Raw genomic sequence first — 18,096 nt, 5'->3', positions numbered from 1 at the left:
TCCACCAGTTGGGGCTTTATGGCAGAGTGGCCCGACGGAAGCCTCTCCTCAGTGCAAGACACATGAAAGCCCGCATGGAGTTTGCTAAAAAACACCTGAAGGACTCCAAGATGGTGAGAAATAAGATTCTCTGGTCTGATGAGACCAAGATAGAACTTTTTGGCCTTCTAAGCGGTATGTGTGGAGAAAACCAGGCACTGCTCATCACCTGTCCAATACAGTCCCAACAGTGAAGCATGGTGGTGGCAGCATCATGCTGTGGGGGTGTTTTTCAGTTGCAGGGACAGGACGACTGGTTGCAATCGAGGGAAAGATGAATGCGGCCAAGTACAGGGATATCCTGGACAAAAACCTTCTCCATAGTGCTCAGGACCTCAGACTGGGCCGAAGGTTTACCTTCCAACAAGACAATGACCCTAAGCACACAGCTAAAATAACAAAGGAGTGGCTTCACAACAACTCCGTGACTGTTCTTGAATGGCCCAGCCAGAGCCCTGACTTAAACCCAATTGAGCATCTCTGGAGAGACCTAAAAATGGCTGTCCACCAACGTTTACCATCCAACCTGACAGAACTGGAGAGGATCTGCAAGGAGGAATGGCAGAGGATCCCCAAATCCAGGTGTGAAAAATATCTTTCCCAAAAAGACTCATGGCTGTATTAGATCAAAAGGGTGCTTCTACTAAATACTGAACAAAGAGTCTGAATACTTAGGACCATGTGATATTTCAGTTTTTCTTTTTTTAATAAATCTGCAAAAATGTCAACAATTCTGTGTTTTTCTGTCAGTATGGGGTGCTGCGTGTATATTAATGAGGAAAAAAAGAACTTAAATGATTTTAGCAAATGGCTGCAATATAACAAAGAGTGAAAAATTTAAGGGGATCTGAATACTTTCCATACCCACTGTATGTTTAATCAATTTGGTTTACTCAAACTCAAACTTGGCCTTGTCCCTAACTCTTGTTTGAATTCTAAAACTAATTTTTTGAGACCTCTAACACCATGCATATGCCAAAATGGCTTACGATATTGAAATGTGATGTCGAAATGGCTAACATCGTGACGTGTTGTCAAAATGGCTAACAACATCACGTCACAATGGTTTCATCACAGAATAATCACTAACCACTGGCCAATCAGAAGTAAGCTCGAGACTATGCTTCAGCAACAGTAAAATGAAAATCAGATTGTTTCAAATTAAAATAGACTTTGCTTAGGTTGAGAGCAGCAAATCATTTTATACATAATTTTAGCATTGCTCTCTCACATTGCCAGACTTTTGACTCTTTGTAAGTCTGGACTAGTTTGCAGCTTATTATTATTAGACAGGAAAAATGGGTCTGAAATAGTAAATGGATGCATAATATGAAATTCTGCTCAAACATTCACAAGTTTGGGGTCAGTACAATTTATTTAATAAAAAAACTTTTATTCAGCAAGGATGCATTAATTGAATCAAATGGGACAGTAAAGACATTTATAATGTTACAAAGTGTTTCTTTTTTTAAAATAATTTCTGTTCTTTTGAACTTTATATTTATTAAAGAATCATGAAAGTTTCCAAAATATATGAAGCAGCACAACTGTTTTCAACACTGGTAAAAATATGAAATGTTTCTTGAGCATCAAATCAGCATATTAGAAGGATTTCTGAAGGATTTCTGAAGGACTTGCCATCACAGGAACAAATTACATTTTAAAATATATTCACCATTTATTTTAGATTTCTGCTTGTATTGTATTTTTTGATCAAATAAATGCAGCCTTAGTGTGCAGAAGAGACTTCTTTCAAAAGCATTAACACATATTTCCAACTCCAAACCTTTAGTGTAGCTCATGCAAATCTCTAAATATCTTTCAGAGGCTTGATTCCATTAACTACCAAATTTACTAAAAAAAAAAAAAAATACTAAACCACTAAATTTTGTTTTCCCAACAGACTGATAAAAACATATGCACTTTGACTCTCACAAACTCTGATTAAACATGTAATTTTCACTAGTACTTTCCAGTTTTTTTTTAGTTCCACATGTGAGGCAGAAAGTACACTTAAATATAAGGCCTATTTTTTCTCCTCTTTGTTTTCTTTTTGTTCATTTTTTTTTTTTTTTGCACTTATGCCTGTGAGATCGGCGTAGAGAGAGATTTTGTTTTTAGCCACCTTACCTCCTCATCCTCACTGACACTTATACAGTATATGTGTCTGTCTGTCTGTGTGTGTGTTTGTGTGCTCGTCTACATGTGCAAGCGTGTATTTCCTTACCCTTGTCTCTGTGTGATATTGTAGAGCTGGGGACTTATGGCAAGCTAAAATATTATCACTCAATGAACGAGGAAGGTAAGAATCTTTCTGTCAACCCTAATTTTTCTCTCTTACTGCTTCGCCTCTCTACCCATGATGCCATTTGTGTGTGTGTGTGAGAGTTTTCTTTCCCACTTTTTTTACTTTCATAACCCTCTTGCCGAGATTTCACTAACATAAGTGCAAATCGTGGTTTCCATCCTTAATTTAGTATCATTTTTAATTTCCATGATTATTATTTCTTTCAACCCGTCCATTTTTTTTTCTCCAGCTTTGGTTGTTCTTTGTTTGTTCTGGAAAAAAAGTTATATAAATGCATGATAAAATGTGCAAGTAAACATTAGAAGTAAAACATTTAGAGTCATAGAACCCTATCATATTAACCATGTAAAGTTAATAGTAATAGTAGTCCAAAAAAAATCAAATTTATTTTTTAAATGCAATAGTTTATTGAACCATTAGACAAAATCTATATTAAAAAAAAGTTTGCATACTGTATGCGTTTTGTTGAGTATCATATTTGATACACCAGGCTTTTATGGCTCATGTATAGTATGATATAGCATAGGGTGCTCAAACACGAGGAAGAAAGAAAGCTCAATTTTATTATGTTGCCCGAACTGAGCAAAAATTTGGTGCCGAAATTCTGATAGCTTGTAATGTAAATCAGTGAGATATCTATAACAGTATAACTACCAGTTGTCACTTTATTACCTGCCAGTAATATGTCTAAGTGAGGTGATATTTAAATGCTTAGTTTTATGATCAAAGCTCTGTAGTTTGAAAAATATAATGCAATGCTATGCAATGATTGAAATTAATTTTGAGCTTGCAACTAAATGTGAAAAAACTAACCTGTAGCAGATATACTCATTTAAAATATACAATCTCTCTTTTTCCAGGAAAATGATTCCAAAATATTGATGATTCATCCAGTACTACATTTACACATTTCTGACCAATCAAGCGCTCACCAGAATGAGAATGACACCGATTAGCTCTGGCAAGCCATTTAAGCAAGCCACCAGCAAGCCAACTGACTAGCAAGCCATTGAAAAAAGCTTCATCCCAAACATCCTGTTTCAATAAATACGTGAAAGAAAACTAGGTTAGTTTAATTGGGGTCTTTAAAAAATGCAATTATCAGAATGGTTGGTCAAATGTACACAAAGTTTTCCGATAACAAAACTGCATTATTCGTCACTGTCTGTGACTGCTCGGCAATCCATGAGACTCAGATAACGTGCCTGGCTGCATTCAGACACACACAGAAATAGATGCTAAGAAATGTACGTCACTGTGTTGAGAGGAAGAGGAGTGAGTCATTCTATAACTAGAGTTATGCAATACCAGCAGCGCAGGGATAATGCAATAATAACAGGCCCTCTCTCTCTCCCTCACGTCTCACTAATGCAATAATGTCAGTTCTTAGACATCAGTTATGACTGAATTGCTTAAGTCTCTTTGAGGATCCATAACATCTAAAGCAACAGAATCACCGTGTTTGTGTGTGTGTGTGTGTGTGTGTGTGTGTGTGTGTGTGTGTGTATGTGTGTGTGTGTGTGTGTGTGTGTGTGTGTGTGTGTGTGTGTGTGTGTGTGTGTGTGTGTGTATTAGTTCCCTCCTCCGCACTAAATAGACTTTGATGTTGTAATATTCAGCATGGTAAGGTACATGAGTCAATATTTTATCTGACTCTATTTAGAGTAACTCTACCACACTGTGCTTTTATTCAAAGTAGCCCAACAATGATATATTATTAATGCAGATAATACATTATTAAATAAATAAAATGCCACTTAAGTATACTTAAAGAGAGTACATTTTTATGACTGTTTTTTTAACCCACTTAAGTACACTTTTAAAGTGAGCTTTGTAATAATGTCAAATTAAAGTTTTTAATGTAAAGTGCATTTTAAATAATTGTTTTAATGACCTTTTGTCATGCTTTAAAGAAGTGCACTTATTTTAAAGGGTTAGTTCACCCCAAAATGAAAATTTTGTCATTTATTACTCACCCTCATGCCGTTCCACACCCGTAAGACCTTCGTTCATCTTCGGAACACAAATTAAAATATTTTAGTTGAAATCCAATGGCTCCGTGAGGCCTTCATAGGGAGCAATGACATTTCTTCTCTTAAGATCCATAAAGGTACTAAAAACATATTTAAATTAGTTCATGTGAGTACAGTTGTTCAATATTAATATTATAAAGTGACGAGAATATTTTTGGTGTGCCAAAAAAACCCCAAAATAATGACTTATAAAGTGATTGCCGATTTCAAAACAATGCTTCAGGAGGCTTCCTAGCATTATGAATCAGTGTATATTATTTCCACAATACTCTTTTGTATGTGTGCTAAAACATACTTCTTTTTTATTAGGTAATGATGCCATGATTTTGAGGAACCCAACTAACCTCCATTGTCAACCTCCATTGAATCTGAAGACTATGCTGACTACAGAACACTAACAATACTTTAGAAAAACTTACCCACTTAGATCCTACCTACATTACAACTACACCACATACCCAAACAACATACAAACCTACTTAAACATAGTTCAAACAAACTTCAGCATAGACCCTAAAATTCCAAAGCCACTTCTTTATATTCCAATCCATTCCAATCTGTGTTAGTGATATGTAGGTCACATAACATATATGTGCGTGTTGATTAGGGTCACAAAACTGCCCTTTGATCGAGCCAGACAGCACAGTCTGTCAGCCAATCAGAGTCAATGAATCCTTAGGAAGGTCAAAGACATTTGGTGATCCGGATGTTTGCCATTAGTAAACCAATCCTCCACTCATTATGTTCACACATATGCTTTAACACAAGCTCAAGCACATGCAGTTTCATTCTGTACAGGAACACACTGCTACTATCTGGGCTTGCCTGAGATTTTACTTCCACATTGATGGATCCTGAAAAAGCTGTGCAACTGTATTGATATTTGCGTCATGATTCTGGTATTGCTCTAGCCACGCTGAGTTATAGACTTTGTCTCTAAACTTTTTAACCAGTAGCAAAGCAGCTGTGTTTAACATGCTGTTGGTTTGAAGGTTACATTAAAGGTCAAATGGTATTTTGACCTTTTTTCAAGCTATAAGTTACAAGAGGCTGTGCTAAATAGTGAATATCGTCCGTTAAAGGGAGTTCCTTTTCAATACGGTTCACTTACATTGCGTCAGTTCACTGATGCCTATGGGGAAAACTCCATAATCTCAGAATCCTGAATTGTGATTGGTTCACATCGGCGACAAATGGCATTTCAGCCTGCCAAAATGTGAGATTGTGTCAGTTCTTATGTTTCTGCAGGAGATGCTGGAGGATGGGTGAGCCCCCTCCATGCTCAAAGTATATGTGGCGGCCAACACAGCGAATCATGCCCCAGTGGCCGGCCAATCGATGCAAGATGGGAAACACGACCTGGTCGTTTAGCTTCTCAGGGGGGCTAGGAGTCCTCCACGCCAATGCTCGATCCCATCATGGGATCTCTCCACAGTCTTTAGGGCACTTCAGGACCCTCCCTTTGAGCCACTCGAGACTTTGGGATTAAGTTCCCCATAAGTGTCAGCAAATTGATGCAATACGAGTGAACCACAGCGAAAAGGAACTTTAATGGTTACTCATGTAACCCTGCTTCCTTGAGATCGTGTAGCTTGGCATACTTCTACGCTGCCCAGCAAGTCATGCTAGTCGCTCCTCAGTCGAAAGGTTCTGACGATATGGCATTTCTGCAGGATTTAAATAGACAGTCAATAGACAGTCAACTTCGGCCGTTCGGCTGAAATGTCATTTGTCTGTACAGTGGCACAGATGAGAACCAATCAGACTTCCATATTCGGAGAAAATAAGCCATAAGCATCAGCGAACTGATGCAATGCTCATTCCCGTTATCTCATGGAACCAGGGTTACATGAGTAACCATAAACATTACTGTGAATGGCATGTACTGGAGTCATTATATTCCCCATATAGTGTCACTATCAGTGTTGGGCACATTACTTTAAAAAAGTAATTAGTTATTTTTACTAGTTACTTCTCACAAATAGTAACGGAGTTAGTAACTGAGTTACATCATAATAAAAGTAACTAATTACCAGGGAAAGTAACTATTGCGTTACTTAAAAAAAAAATTAAAATATGTCAAATAACTTGAATGCCCCCATTATTAAATAATAAATAAATAAATAATTATTGATCCGACTCGTGACTCATGATCCGCTCTTGCTTAAGAAATTTCTCTGTACTGTACAATACGTGTTGGTAGCCATTGAAGAAAATGTAGTTCCCTTTCGTGGGAACTATCGACGCTACGTCGGATGACGTGATGGGAACCCTCTGTATTTTGTGTTCGTGAAGCACCTCTGTATCCAACCAATGAAAAGACGTGACGTCAGAGATCAGGAAGCTATAAAGCACACCTGAACACAAAGCACGCCAGCTTCTGTTGTCTTCAGCAAGCGCTCTCTGTATCTTGTGTGTCTTATTTGGTGTTGTTTGTCTTATTACATATAAACAAGTCAAGATCTCTTCGTCTGAGGACAAGAGTATCTCACACCAATCCATATATTTATATATAAAAAAGACACGTATTATGGCGAGAAACAGCAGTGAAATGGGAGTGAGCACAGGCAGCTCTCGAGGGAGCCGTCTGTGTGCACTGTAAAAAATCACTCTCAGGACACTGCTCCAGTGTTTCCCGCGGATCGGGTCCCGCTTCTGCTGAGGCAGGGCGGAGGCTCCGTTTGTGGGGTTCACAAATGGATCTGACAGAGGGATTAGAGACGGGCGCGCCTTTTCTCTGCCCTCACCAGCCAGGTTCAGTCAGTGCCGTCTCCCAGGTGGAAGCACGCTCTGCGGTTTCTTCCCCCGGGTTGAGGCACCGATACTCACATGTCCAGCTCTGAGGAGGTGGATATTGTGATATCGATCTGAGGATCGCCACCTCACACACATATCGTGTTTCAAAATCACACGTTTATAACAAATCAATCGTGAACAGCAGTTTGATTTTCCCCCTGTGCTACACTACAAAGCGAGTTGGGATACACACGATTTATTTTTTGTTTGCTGGGAGTGGAGCGTGCACGTCAGCTCACAACTGACAGTGACCGTGTTCATTCATAAAAATGTCCCGAAGAAAAGCATGCACTAGCGGGAGTTTTGTAGCTCCACTCCTGTTGGCTTTATTCTCGAGGGAATAAAAGTCTATTGCAAAGCTCGAATCTCGCGCTTGCCGAGGCAGCGCGTGGATTGAGTTTTCATTAAAGTATATAGCTCAGATCTCGCGCTTGCCGAGGCAGCGCGTAGACTGAGTTTTCATTAAAGAATATATGGCTCGGATCTCGCGTTGCCGAGGCAGCGCGTAGATTAAGTCTGCAAGAATGAAAATACGGCTCGGGTCTTGCGTTTGCCGCGGCTGCGCATATATCACGTATCCGTAATTATGCATGTGTGTGTATGTGTATGTATATATTAAGGGATCTGAGTAGACGGGAGTTCCCTTTCTCTCTTTCCCTAAAATACCTTGCGAATTATTACGAGCTATAATTCTTTTTTGTATTCTAAATATATTCAGTCTGTTCAAAAAATATATATTTATATAAGAACTGGCTGCATTTAATTTGAGGATTAAATGAAATATTGAATACATTAAATTCTGAGGAATTTAAAAGTCCGGAGGTAGGACGGATCTGAGGACCGTCATTATCTCTCGGAAGGCTTCAAAGAAGAGGTCCTGACATTTATAGTGCAGGATCTCTTGAGGGCAGCCCCTCCGGGGGGATTCGGATATCGGGTCCTCCTCGGTGCCCTCAGGGGACCGTTCTGTCAACCCTGCCACCAAGCGTGAGTCAGGGCACAGCAGTTTCCACCGATCCTCCGAGGAGGGTCGGCCAGCACGTGATTCGTCTGTCTGCCGGTGCGCCGCGTCAGATAGACGAGCCAAGTGCTCAAAAACACCAGAGACCAGTCTCGAGAGACTGGTTCCCTTAGTAGAATATTTGGAAGAGTGGAAAAATCTCCCGAATGTTTCGAAGTGGGTGCTGCTCATGATAGAACAGGGCTACAGAATTCAGTTCGGTTCACGACCGCCCAAGTTCAATGGGGTGCTTCCTACGGTGGTAACCCCAGAGCAGTCTCTGGTGACGGAGCAAGAAGTAACGACGCTTTTGCAAAAAGGGGCTATAGAAAGGGTTTCCCCTCCCAGCAAAATGTCGGGCTTTTACAGCCGCTACTTCATTGTTCCGAAGAAGGATGGAGGGTTGCGTCCGATCATAGATTTACGTGTGCTAAATCGATCCGTAAAGAAGCTGAAATTCAAAATGCTTACACTCAGACAGATCATCCCTCAGATCAGGTCCGAGGACTGGTTTGTAGCGATAGATCTGAAAGACGCATACTTTCATGTATCCATCCATCCTTCACACAGGAAGTTCCTCAGGTTTGCTTTCGGGGGCCAAGCTTACCAATACAGGGTTCTTCCGTTCGGCCTATCCCTCTCACCCCGCACGTTCACGAAGTGCGTGGATGCAGCGCTGGCTCCGTTGAGACTCCAGGGCATCTGCGTGCTGAACTATATCGACGATTGGTTGATATTAGCTCAAACAGAAAAATTGGCAGTTCAAAATCGAGATGTTGTTCTGTCGCACATGAAGAGGCTTGGGCTGAGGCTCAACGCCAAAAAGAGTGTGCTGGTCCCGAGTCAGGTTGCAAACTACTTAGGTGTAATCTGGGATTCCACCACGATGCAGGCGCAGTTGTCCCCTGCTCGTGTGAGTTCCATTCTCGGGGCTGTGAAAGGGGTGAAGTTAGGCCAGTCACTCACTGTAAAACAGTTTCAGAGACTGGTGGGTCTGATGGCAGCTGCGTCCAACGTTATTACTTTTGGCCTTCTGCACATGAGACCCCTACAGTGGTGGCTCAGGACCAAGGGGTTTTCCCCGAGGGGAAATCCTTTTCGCATGATCAAAGTCACACGCTGATGCCTTCGTGCTCTGGTCATGTGGAAGAAGCCTTGGTTCCTATCCCAGGGACCCGTGCTGGGGACTTCTGGTCATCGTGTAATGCTTACGACAGATGCTTCCCTCACGGGCTGGGGGGCGATCATGAGTGGTCGCTCGGCTCAGGGTTTCTGGGAGGACCATCAGCGCTCCTGGCACATACATCGGCTGGAGATGATGGCGGTGTTTCTTGCATTAAAACACTTCCTCCCAGACCTGAGAGATCACCATGTGTTGGTCCGCACAGACAACACTGCGGTGGTCTCATACATCAACCATCAGGGGGGCTTGCGGTCTCGCCTGTTATTCAAGCTGGCCAGTCGCATCCTCCTCTGGTCCCGGGGAAAGCTCCTCTCGCTGAGAGCAGCTTACATCCCCGGGCAGTTGAATGTGGGAGCGGACGCCCTGTCGAGGCAGGGCGCGAGACCGGGGGAATGGAAACTCCACACCGAGGTGGTGGAGTTGATATGGAAAACTTTCGGTCGAGCTCAAGTCGATCTATTTTGCCACAGAGGAGTCAGCTCAGTGCCCTCTGTGGTACTCACTTCAGCACCCAGCACCTCTAGGGCTGGATGCCATGCTACAGACGTGGCTGAGGCTACGTCTGTATGCGTTCCCCCCAGTCTCAATGCTCCCGGAAGTTCTGGAGAAGGTTCGCCAGGAGAAGGTCGACCTAATATTGGTGGCCCCTTACTGGCCGACCACAATATGGTTTTCGGACATAATGTCTCTACTTCACGGCTCTCCCTTAGAGCTTCCTCTCAGGCAGGATCTCCTGTCTCAAGCGGGCGGCATGATTCTCCATCCCCGCCCAGAAATGTGGAAACTGTGGGCCTGGCCCCTGAGGGGGCAAGGCTCATAGGAACTGGTCTCTCAACCGAGGTTGTGGAGACCATCCTTCACTCCAGAGCTCCCTCCACGAGGAAGTTGTACTTATATAAATGGAAATTGTTCTCTGTGTGGTGTGAACAGCATAATTTGGACCCGGTCCATTCTTCTGTCTTTGACGTGCTTCAGTTCCTTCAGGAAAAGTTCTCGGAAGGTTTAAACCCTTCCACGCTGAAAGTTTATGTGGCCGCTATTTCGGCTCATTATATCCCTGTAGGGGGCTCCTTGCTGGGTCGAGACCCCCTAGTAGTACGCTTCCTCCGTGGTGCTCTCAGGTTGAGACCTGTGGTGTGCACAAAGACCCCGACCTGGGACCTCACTATTGTGCTCCAAGGGCTGGCTGAGGCTCCCTTCGAGCCAATAGAGGAGGTGTCAGACAAGTTCTTGACACTTAAAACTATCTATCTCTTGGCCATCTCTTCTTTGAAGAGAATTGGTGATTTACAAGCGCTGTCAGTCGCTCCATCTTGTCTTGAGTTTGCACCTGGTATGGTGAAAACCTTTCTGCATACCAGGCCGGGCTATGTTCCAAAGGTCCGACGAGGGTCCCAGGCCCCATTGTACTTGAGGCTTTCTGCCTGCCTCCTTTCGCAAACTTGGATCAGGAAAGGAAGAATCTGCTTTGCCCTGTAAGAGCATTAGATGCGTATGTTCACAGAGCTGCCCTGTGGAGAAAAACAGAACAATTGTTTGTATGTTATGGGTCCCCTAAGAAGGGGGGCCCAGCATCTAAACAGCGGATGAGCAAGTGGGTGGTCGAGGCCATCTCACTTGCGTATGAGACGGTGGGGCGCCCGTGTCCTTTGATGGTGCGGGCTCACTCCACGAGAGGTATGGCCGCGTTCAGAGCTCTCCTATCTGGTGTCTCTATGGACGACATTTGTGGTGTGGCTGGATGGTCATCCCAGCACACCTTTATCAGATTTTACAATCTTCACCTTAACATCACTCCGGGGGCCAGGATGCTACAAGATAGCAGCCAGGCACTCGGAGAGACGGCGTAGTTGGGATTGCGTTCCCATCACGTCATCCGACGTAGCGTCGCTAGTTCCCACGAAAGGGAACGTCTCGGGTTACGAGTGTAACCCTTGTTCCCTGAGTAAGGGAACGAGACGCTACGTCACGTGGCCGTATCTCCTGCATACCTGGTGCGCTTGCTTCAGACATTTTACAGAAGCTGGCGTGCTTTGTGTTCAGGTGTGCTTTATAGCTTCCTGATCCGTGACGTCACCCATCTCTGACATCACGTCTTTTCATTGGTTGGATACAGAGGTGCTTCACGAACACAAAATACAGAGGGTTCCCATCACGTCATCCGACGTAGCGTCTCGTTCCCTTACTCAGGGAACAAGGGTTACACTCGTAACCCGAGACGTTTTATATATATATATTTAAATAGTCCTATGTTATGTTTTAAATTCATTTACTTGATTATGAAAAGTGAACACCATGAGTAAGATGCATCATAAGATGCGCAATATATCGGGAGACATGGAGTAGGTCAGACATGATTTTGACCACTTCATTAATTTTTGTTTTATAGAAAGTCTCTCTTTAAAGGGAATTTAGTTTTGTAGAAATTGTATCTTAATTTTAATCAATGTTTCGTCAACCAATTGCCTGGATTTAATAAATAAGAAGCAAATATAGCAGACAATATAATCATGGATGCTCGCGATCACTGGCCCGTGAACTGGAGCGAGACTTATAGGCTAAATGAACCGAAACTCAGCGTATAGGCTGCTTGCCTTGCAGACATGAGAAATATATCTATAGAAAGCTTGAAATATCTAAAAATGAAAATCAGCCGACACTGATTCAGAAAACATTACTTTATTAATAAACAATTAAAATGTCTCCTTGCTGTTTTTGTCATATTAATAATCATTACTTTTACCGGTTCTTTATGGCAAGCGTTATGCGCGTGCTTGAGTGCATAGCCTATATTACATAAACGCTCATTATTAGTTTATTCTCTCCGGTATTTAAGAAATTTAATTAATATAAATGTGATTAGTCAACTAATAGCTTAAATGAACAACTACTAGTTGACTAGAAAAACTTATTTTACATATTTTCGATCCAGCATGTCACAAAGGGTATTCTGGTTTGAGCTCGCATGCTCTGACACACACACACACACACACACACACACACACACACAGACAGAGCATCGTACATTATTATCAGTTTAAAATTATATTTGTGTATGACTAACTGCAACACACACCAGAGAAAAATCTTTGCAGCTCTTATGAGAGAGAGCTTACTCAGATGAAAACCACTTCGGTGAGCTCAATTATAGTAATGCGGCATTTTTTTGCCAGTTACAGTAAAGGCATTGTAACGGAGAAAAAGTAATTTGTTTGATTACTCATTACTGAAAAAAGTAACGGTGTTAGTAAAGCGGTTTATTTTTAACGCTGTTATTCCCATCACTGGTCACTATATAAAAGAAAAGATTGCAAATTAGGAAATATTAAAAAATTAAGAACACAAATTTTCATTAAAGGATTAGTTCACCCAAAAATGAAAAAATGTAATTTATAACTCACCCTCACGTCTTTCTACACCGCTACAACCTTCGTTCATCTTCAGAACACAAATTAAGATATTTTTGATCAAATCCGATGACTCAGTGAAGCCTGTATAGACAGCAATGGTACTTCCTCTCTCAAAATCCATAAAGGTACTAAAAACATTTAAATCAGTTCATGTGAGTTCAGTGGTTCTACCTTTATATTATAAAGCAACGAGAATATTTTTTGTGCGGCAAAACTGCCAGATTCAAACTGTGCTTTCGTGCTTTGGCTGTGAGACGGACGTGCACAGCTCTTGTCATATTTCACAGCTATGCAGTGTTTTCAGCCACATAATGTTTCTTTTAAGGTTTCAAACATTTAAATACGCATAAGCACCAGTAAAACAATACATTTTAAAAGTACTATATAAATAAAATTTTACTTAATAGTATAGGGATCATTAATCCGTACAGACAGTTTAACCATCATAGACCGAAAGTTCATAATTTGCATGTGTTTTAGGTCCTGTCAGTTGTTCGTGCTTTTCTGTGCATGCACATGTACACCGAATTCTGTTCACTTCTGCGTCTATTTGTGCTTGAATGGAAACATACATGCAAAATTATGCCAAAATGTCCATCTCTGTGAGTATCCTTTTAAACACAGTTGCTTATGTCTTAGGTAATGCAGACAAAGAAAACGGATGTGTATCATTATAAAGGATCTGTACATTCGGTCTTAAAGTGACAGCAACAAACAACAAAATACAAAGAGAAAATCACTTTTGCAGCTTTAACAGATTAATTATATTCAGTTTACTATATGAATTATATTCAGTATACATTTAGAGTTTATAAAATACACACTGATGTCAGACATAAGTGGAAGCAGCAAGAACAATCAATTCAATTTGCCGACATTTATTCATATCAGACACACATAATGGGCCTAAGTAACTATAAAGTTTACTCTATTTTTCTTCCAGTTCACCAGCCACTTACTTGCATATATTTCGGGAGAAACTGATGAACTCACGTTCTGTAAATATATTCTGAATATTTTAAATAAAAAAAGGAAAAACAAAACAATAGCGATCTCTGTCATACAGTTTTATTGTGGCTGCGTTCAGCGTACGTGACACGCATGATGGGTCGCCATGGAAACAATAAGGGCATACGTTCTAAAATAACGGTCACCTTAAAAAAACTCACTCTGGGGGGTCAGTTAGAATATTTAAAACTCACACTTGAAATGGTTAAATATTTTGTTAGTACCTTTATGGATCTTGAGAGAGGAAGTACCATTGCTGTCTATGCAGGCCTCACTGAGCCATCGAATTTCATCAAAAATACCTTAATTTGTATTCCAAAGATGAACGAAGGTCTTACAGGTGTGAAACAACATGAGGGTGAGTAATAAATGATATTATTTTCAATTTTTGGGTGGACTAACCCTTTAAAACATTATGGCCCAGTTTCACAGACAGGGCTTGGGCTAAACCAGGATTAGACTGTAGTTCAATTAGGATATTTAAGTAGTTTTTATAAACATATCCTAGAAAAAGACATTGCTGGTGTGTATCTTAATACAAAACAGTGGCAATGACATATTTTAAGATATGTCAGTACAAGTTGCTTTCAGTTAAAACAGCTTAAACATGCATTTTAGTCCAGGACTAGCTTAAGCCTTGTCTGTGAAACCGGGGGTAAATTCTTCAACTAAATAGTCTAGTCCAGACTAAGGTTGAACTAGCAATATACAACTAAACCATCTGGTCTCTGTGGGTGCTGCAGAGTGGTATCCTTTGTGAAAAAGTACACTTAAGCACACCTAAAAAGAGTACTTATTATGAAAAAATATACTTTAAAAGAATACACATATATCATCATCTCTTCTTCTGCACTTTTTACTGGTAGCAAACAGTGTTGCATTACCACGCACACCCCCTTCTGGATTGGAGTGTGGTTCGCACCTGCATTGTCCATGACATCCGTACCGTACAATTCGGGATGAATACATGTACAGTTACACTACGGTGGCCCAGTAGTGCACAACACAACGAAATTAAAAAAGCAAACATAAGTTCACAACGCAATGAAATCAAGCCACAACACAACAAAATAAAGCCACAACAAAACGAAATCGAGCCACAACACAACAGAATAAAGCCACAACACAATGAAATCAAGCCACAACACAACGGAATAAAGCCACAACACAATGAAATCGAGCCACAACACAATAAAGCCACAACACAATGGAATCGAGCTACAACACAATGGAATCGAGCCACAACACAACAAAATAAAGCCACAACACAACGGAATAAAGCCACAACACAATGAAATCGAGCCACAACACATCAGAATAAAGCCACAACACAATGGAATCGAGCTACAACACAACAGAATAAAGCCACAACAGAACTAAATCAAGCCCCAAAACAACGAAATCAAGCCACAACACAACTGAATAAAGCCACAACACAACGAAATTGAGCCACAACACAACAGAATAAAGCCACAACACAATGAAATCAAGCCACAACACAACTGAATAAAGCCACAACACAACTGAATAAAGCCACAACACAACGAAATCGAGCCACAAAACAACAAAATAAAGCCACAACACAATGGAATAAAGCCATAACACAACAAAATCGAGCCACAACACAACGGAAATGCTCCTGACCACTAGGGGGCTCTCAGAGCTCGGTAAAGTTTTCCTTGCCAGTGTTCTACAGAGTCGGCAGTGATATCAATATCACGATCAGTTTCAACAGTATGTAACCACCGTATATCGACATGAAATATTAATTCAAAATCACCTACATGCACACTAGCTTCATATTTATACCTGTGAATGATTTGACGCGCTACCACAGTGAATGATGAAGGGAACGTCTGCCAATTCCACCAAGTGGTTGAAACTTATAATTTGTATTCATTAAAATGACTTTTAACATTTAAAAATAGACATGTTTAAATTCCAAAGCTTGTCTTACCAACAGGAACTAACAAGGTTTGGAATTTGAACATGTCTGTTTTTAAACGTTAAACAAAGTAATTTTAATAAATACAAATTATATGTTTTAACCACTTGGTGGAATTGGCAGACGTTCCCTTCATCATGTGCCATGGTAACACGTCAAATCATTCACAGGTATAAATATGAAGCTTATTGTGCACGTAGTTGATTTTGAATTAATATTTCAAGTCGATATACAATGTTTACATACTTATCATGGTATTGATATCTTTGTAAGACTGTTGACTTTGTAGAACAGTGGCAACTTTACGGAGCTCTAAGAGGCCCCTAGTGGTCGGGAGCATTTCCGTTGTGTTGTGGCTTGTTTCCGTTGTGTTGTAGCTTTATTTCACTGTGTTGTGAACTCATGTTTACTTTTTTAATTTCATTGTGTTGTGCACTGCGGGGCCACCGTATTATACCCCTATTTAGTATGTTAGTCAGCACATCAAAATAAGTGTACTTTTTTCAAGTGTGACAGAAGATTTTTAAAACATAATGAATAACAAAATGTAAAATATTTACTTTGACATTATTGCCTTTTAAAAGTGTAATTAACTGTGTCAATAAACATTCATTTGCAACATTCAAGTGCGCTTATTTTTCACAAGTAATACACAGGTAAACCGATGTGTTCTGTTGTATGTTACTATATCAGGTTTTTAAACATGGTTGAATATGGCCAATCAGAAACCAGGACTGTATTTCTTTTAGAGATTTTTTTAGAAATTTGTTTCATATCCAGTGAGTGAAATTAAACATTCACACTCAGCTGGGAAAATCTCCTGGGGAAATTAGATACACCAAATCACTCACTCTCTCTCTGGACTATTTTTCAGGAAAATTCCGTGAGAAGGCATCCATCCTTCACAAAATTGCCAAAAAGAAATGCCAGGTGGAAGACTCAAATGGAGTTGCTGGTAAGTGCTACATGCATTAATAAATTCAAGACCGATTCAAACCAACTACTACATTATGTTAAAGTGTTAAGTTATGGCTAAATTATTCCTGGTAAATTACGTACTGAGCCTAGCTCTGTATAAATGTGCCATTGCTTGTTAAATCCATTGCTGAAGTGAACAAGACCCAGCTTTTCCCAACCAATTTCCAATCTTTTAAGGTAACAACTGCTTGTGCACTTTATAGAAACAAAAGAAAGCATCATAGTTTAATCTCCTAATATCATTTGTGTGTTGAAGACACACATGGACTTTCATTTCAAGTGGTAAATTATGCTAACAGTTCCATATTAGCATATTAGCATCAAAAGCAGGGCGGTTGAGAGCAGCTTCTTTGATGTGACCACAGTCTGTTTTCAGAACATCTTTAACACTTTTTAAACCCATCTACTGCACTTTCTCCATCTTTTTTTTTTGTTGTTGTTGTTAGCCAATATTTATATAACAAAAATTCTGTTAGACACACACCTTGGCTACACTGTGCTAGTCTTTGAAGTATCTTAAAGAACTATATAAATACAGTATTATGTAAAGGTACAGTATGTGATAGTTTGGACGGTTATGGAAATATGGTATTTGAATATATATTATTTAAAATTGTAATTTACAGGCTTAATTAACCTTCTACAGAAAAAAAAAGGAAAAAAAACAATGGAGGAATCAAGTTCAAAGTGTCTTAAAAACGTAGTGTTTATTGCATAAGGTGCTGAAAAATCAGTGGCTAATGATTACAGAATGTTTGACCTGTCTTAAAATAATTTTATTTGGTGACATGTTGCATATGTGATTTGTTTTATTTATTTGTCCATTTAGTAAACACACTTTTTTCCTTTTCGTTTTATAGATAAAAATCTGCCAAACAGCTCCAGCGTCGAGGTGGACATGACTCCACCAATGAATGGCACCACTGGACAGGATGGCGATGCGGTGAGTTGTTGATATTAAAGAAAAAACTCACACACCAGGGTTATTATAGTTAACTAAAAAACTAAAAAACTAAAAAAATCTGTTACCTGAAAAAGAATAAACTTTAACTACCAAGACAACATTTCTTATTTTTATTTAGTTTTACGTGATGTACTAAAATAAGTAAACTCTAATAAACTAAAATAAGTCAACCCTTTTCCCACCACTGACAGGATTTTTCATGATTTATGACACAACGCATCCCCACCATTGACAAGTTAATCAGTGTTTTCATTGTTATATGGTAGTGGGCGCTGTTGCGCATCTTATTAAATAGTACAGGATTTCCAGATCCAAAGCGAAAAAGTAGATCTGTGGATAGAAGTTGCTTACGCTAAAGTGAGCATCCAACATTCAACAGCATATAGATCCAAACTGAATGCCTAATGTTACTGAGCAAAAAGGGTGAAAAAC

The 18,096-nt window shown here is 40.1% G+C and overlaps 1 protein-coding gene across 1 annotated transcript in view; it reads left to right on the top strand.

Annotated features, from left to right (window-relative positions):
- LOC137030827 (sodium/potassium/calcium exchanger 2-like) overlaps window positions 1-18,096 on the top strand; it is a 77,241-nt gene that overhangs the window by 51,035 nt on the left and 8,110 nt on the right. The window contains exons 6-7 of the mRNA XM_067401272.1: window positions 16,597-16,677; window positions 17,561-17,643. Coding sequence (XP_067257373.1) covers window positions 16,597-16,677; window positions 17,561-17,643 — 164 coding nt within the window. The remainder of the gene's footprint in view (window positions 1-16,596; window positions 16,678-17,560; window positions 17,644-18,096) is intronic.

The sequence above is a fragment of the Chanodichthys erythropterus genome, chromosome 11 (assembly GCF_024489055.1).
Source record: "Chanodichthys erythropterus isolate Z2021 chromosome 11, ASM2448905v1, whole genome shotgun sequence".
Taxonomy (NCBI): domain Eukaryota; kingdom Metazoa; phylum Chordata; class Actinopteri; order Cypriniformes; family Xenocyprididae; genus Chanodichthys; species Chanodichthys erythropterus.
The sequence above is the reverse complement of the archived record's forward strand: the minus strand, read 5'-3'. Positions and strand labels throughout refer to the sequence as shown.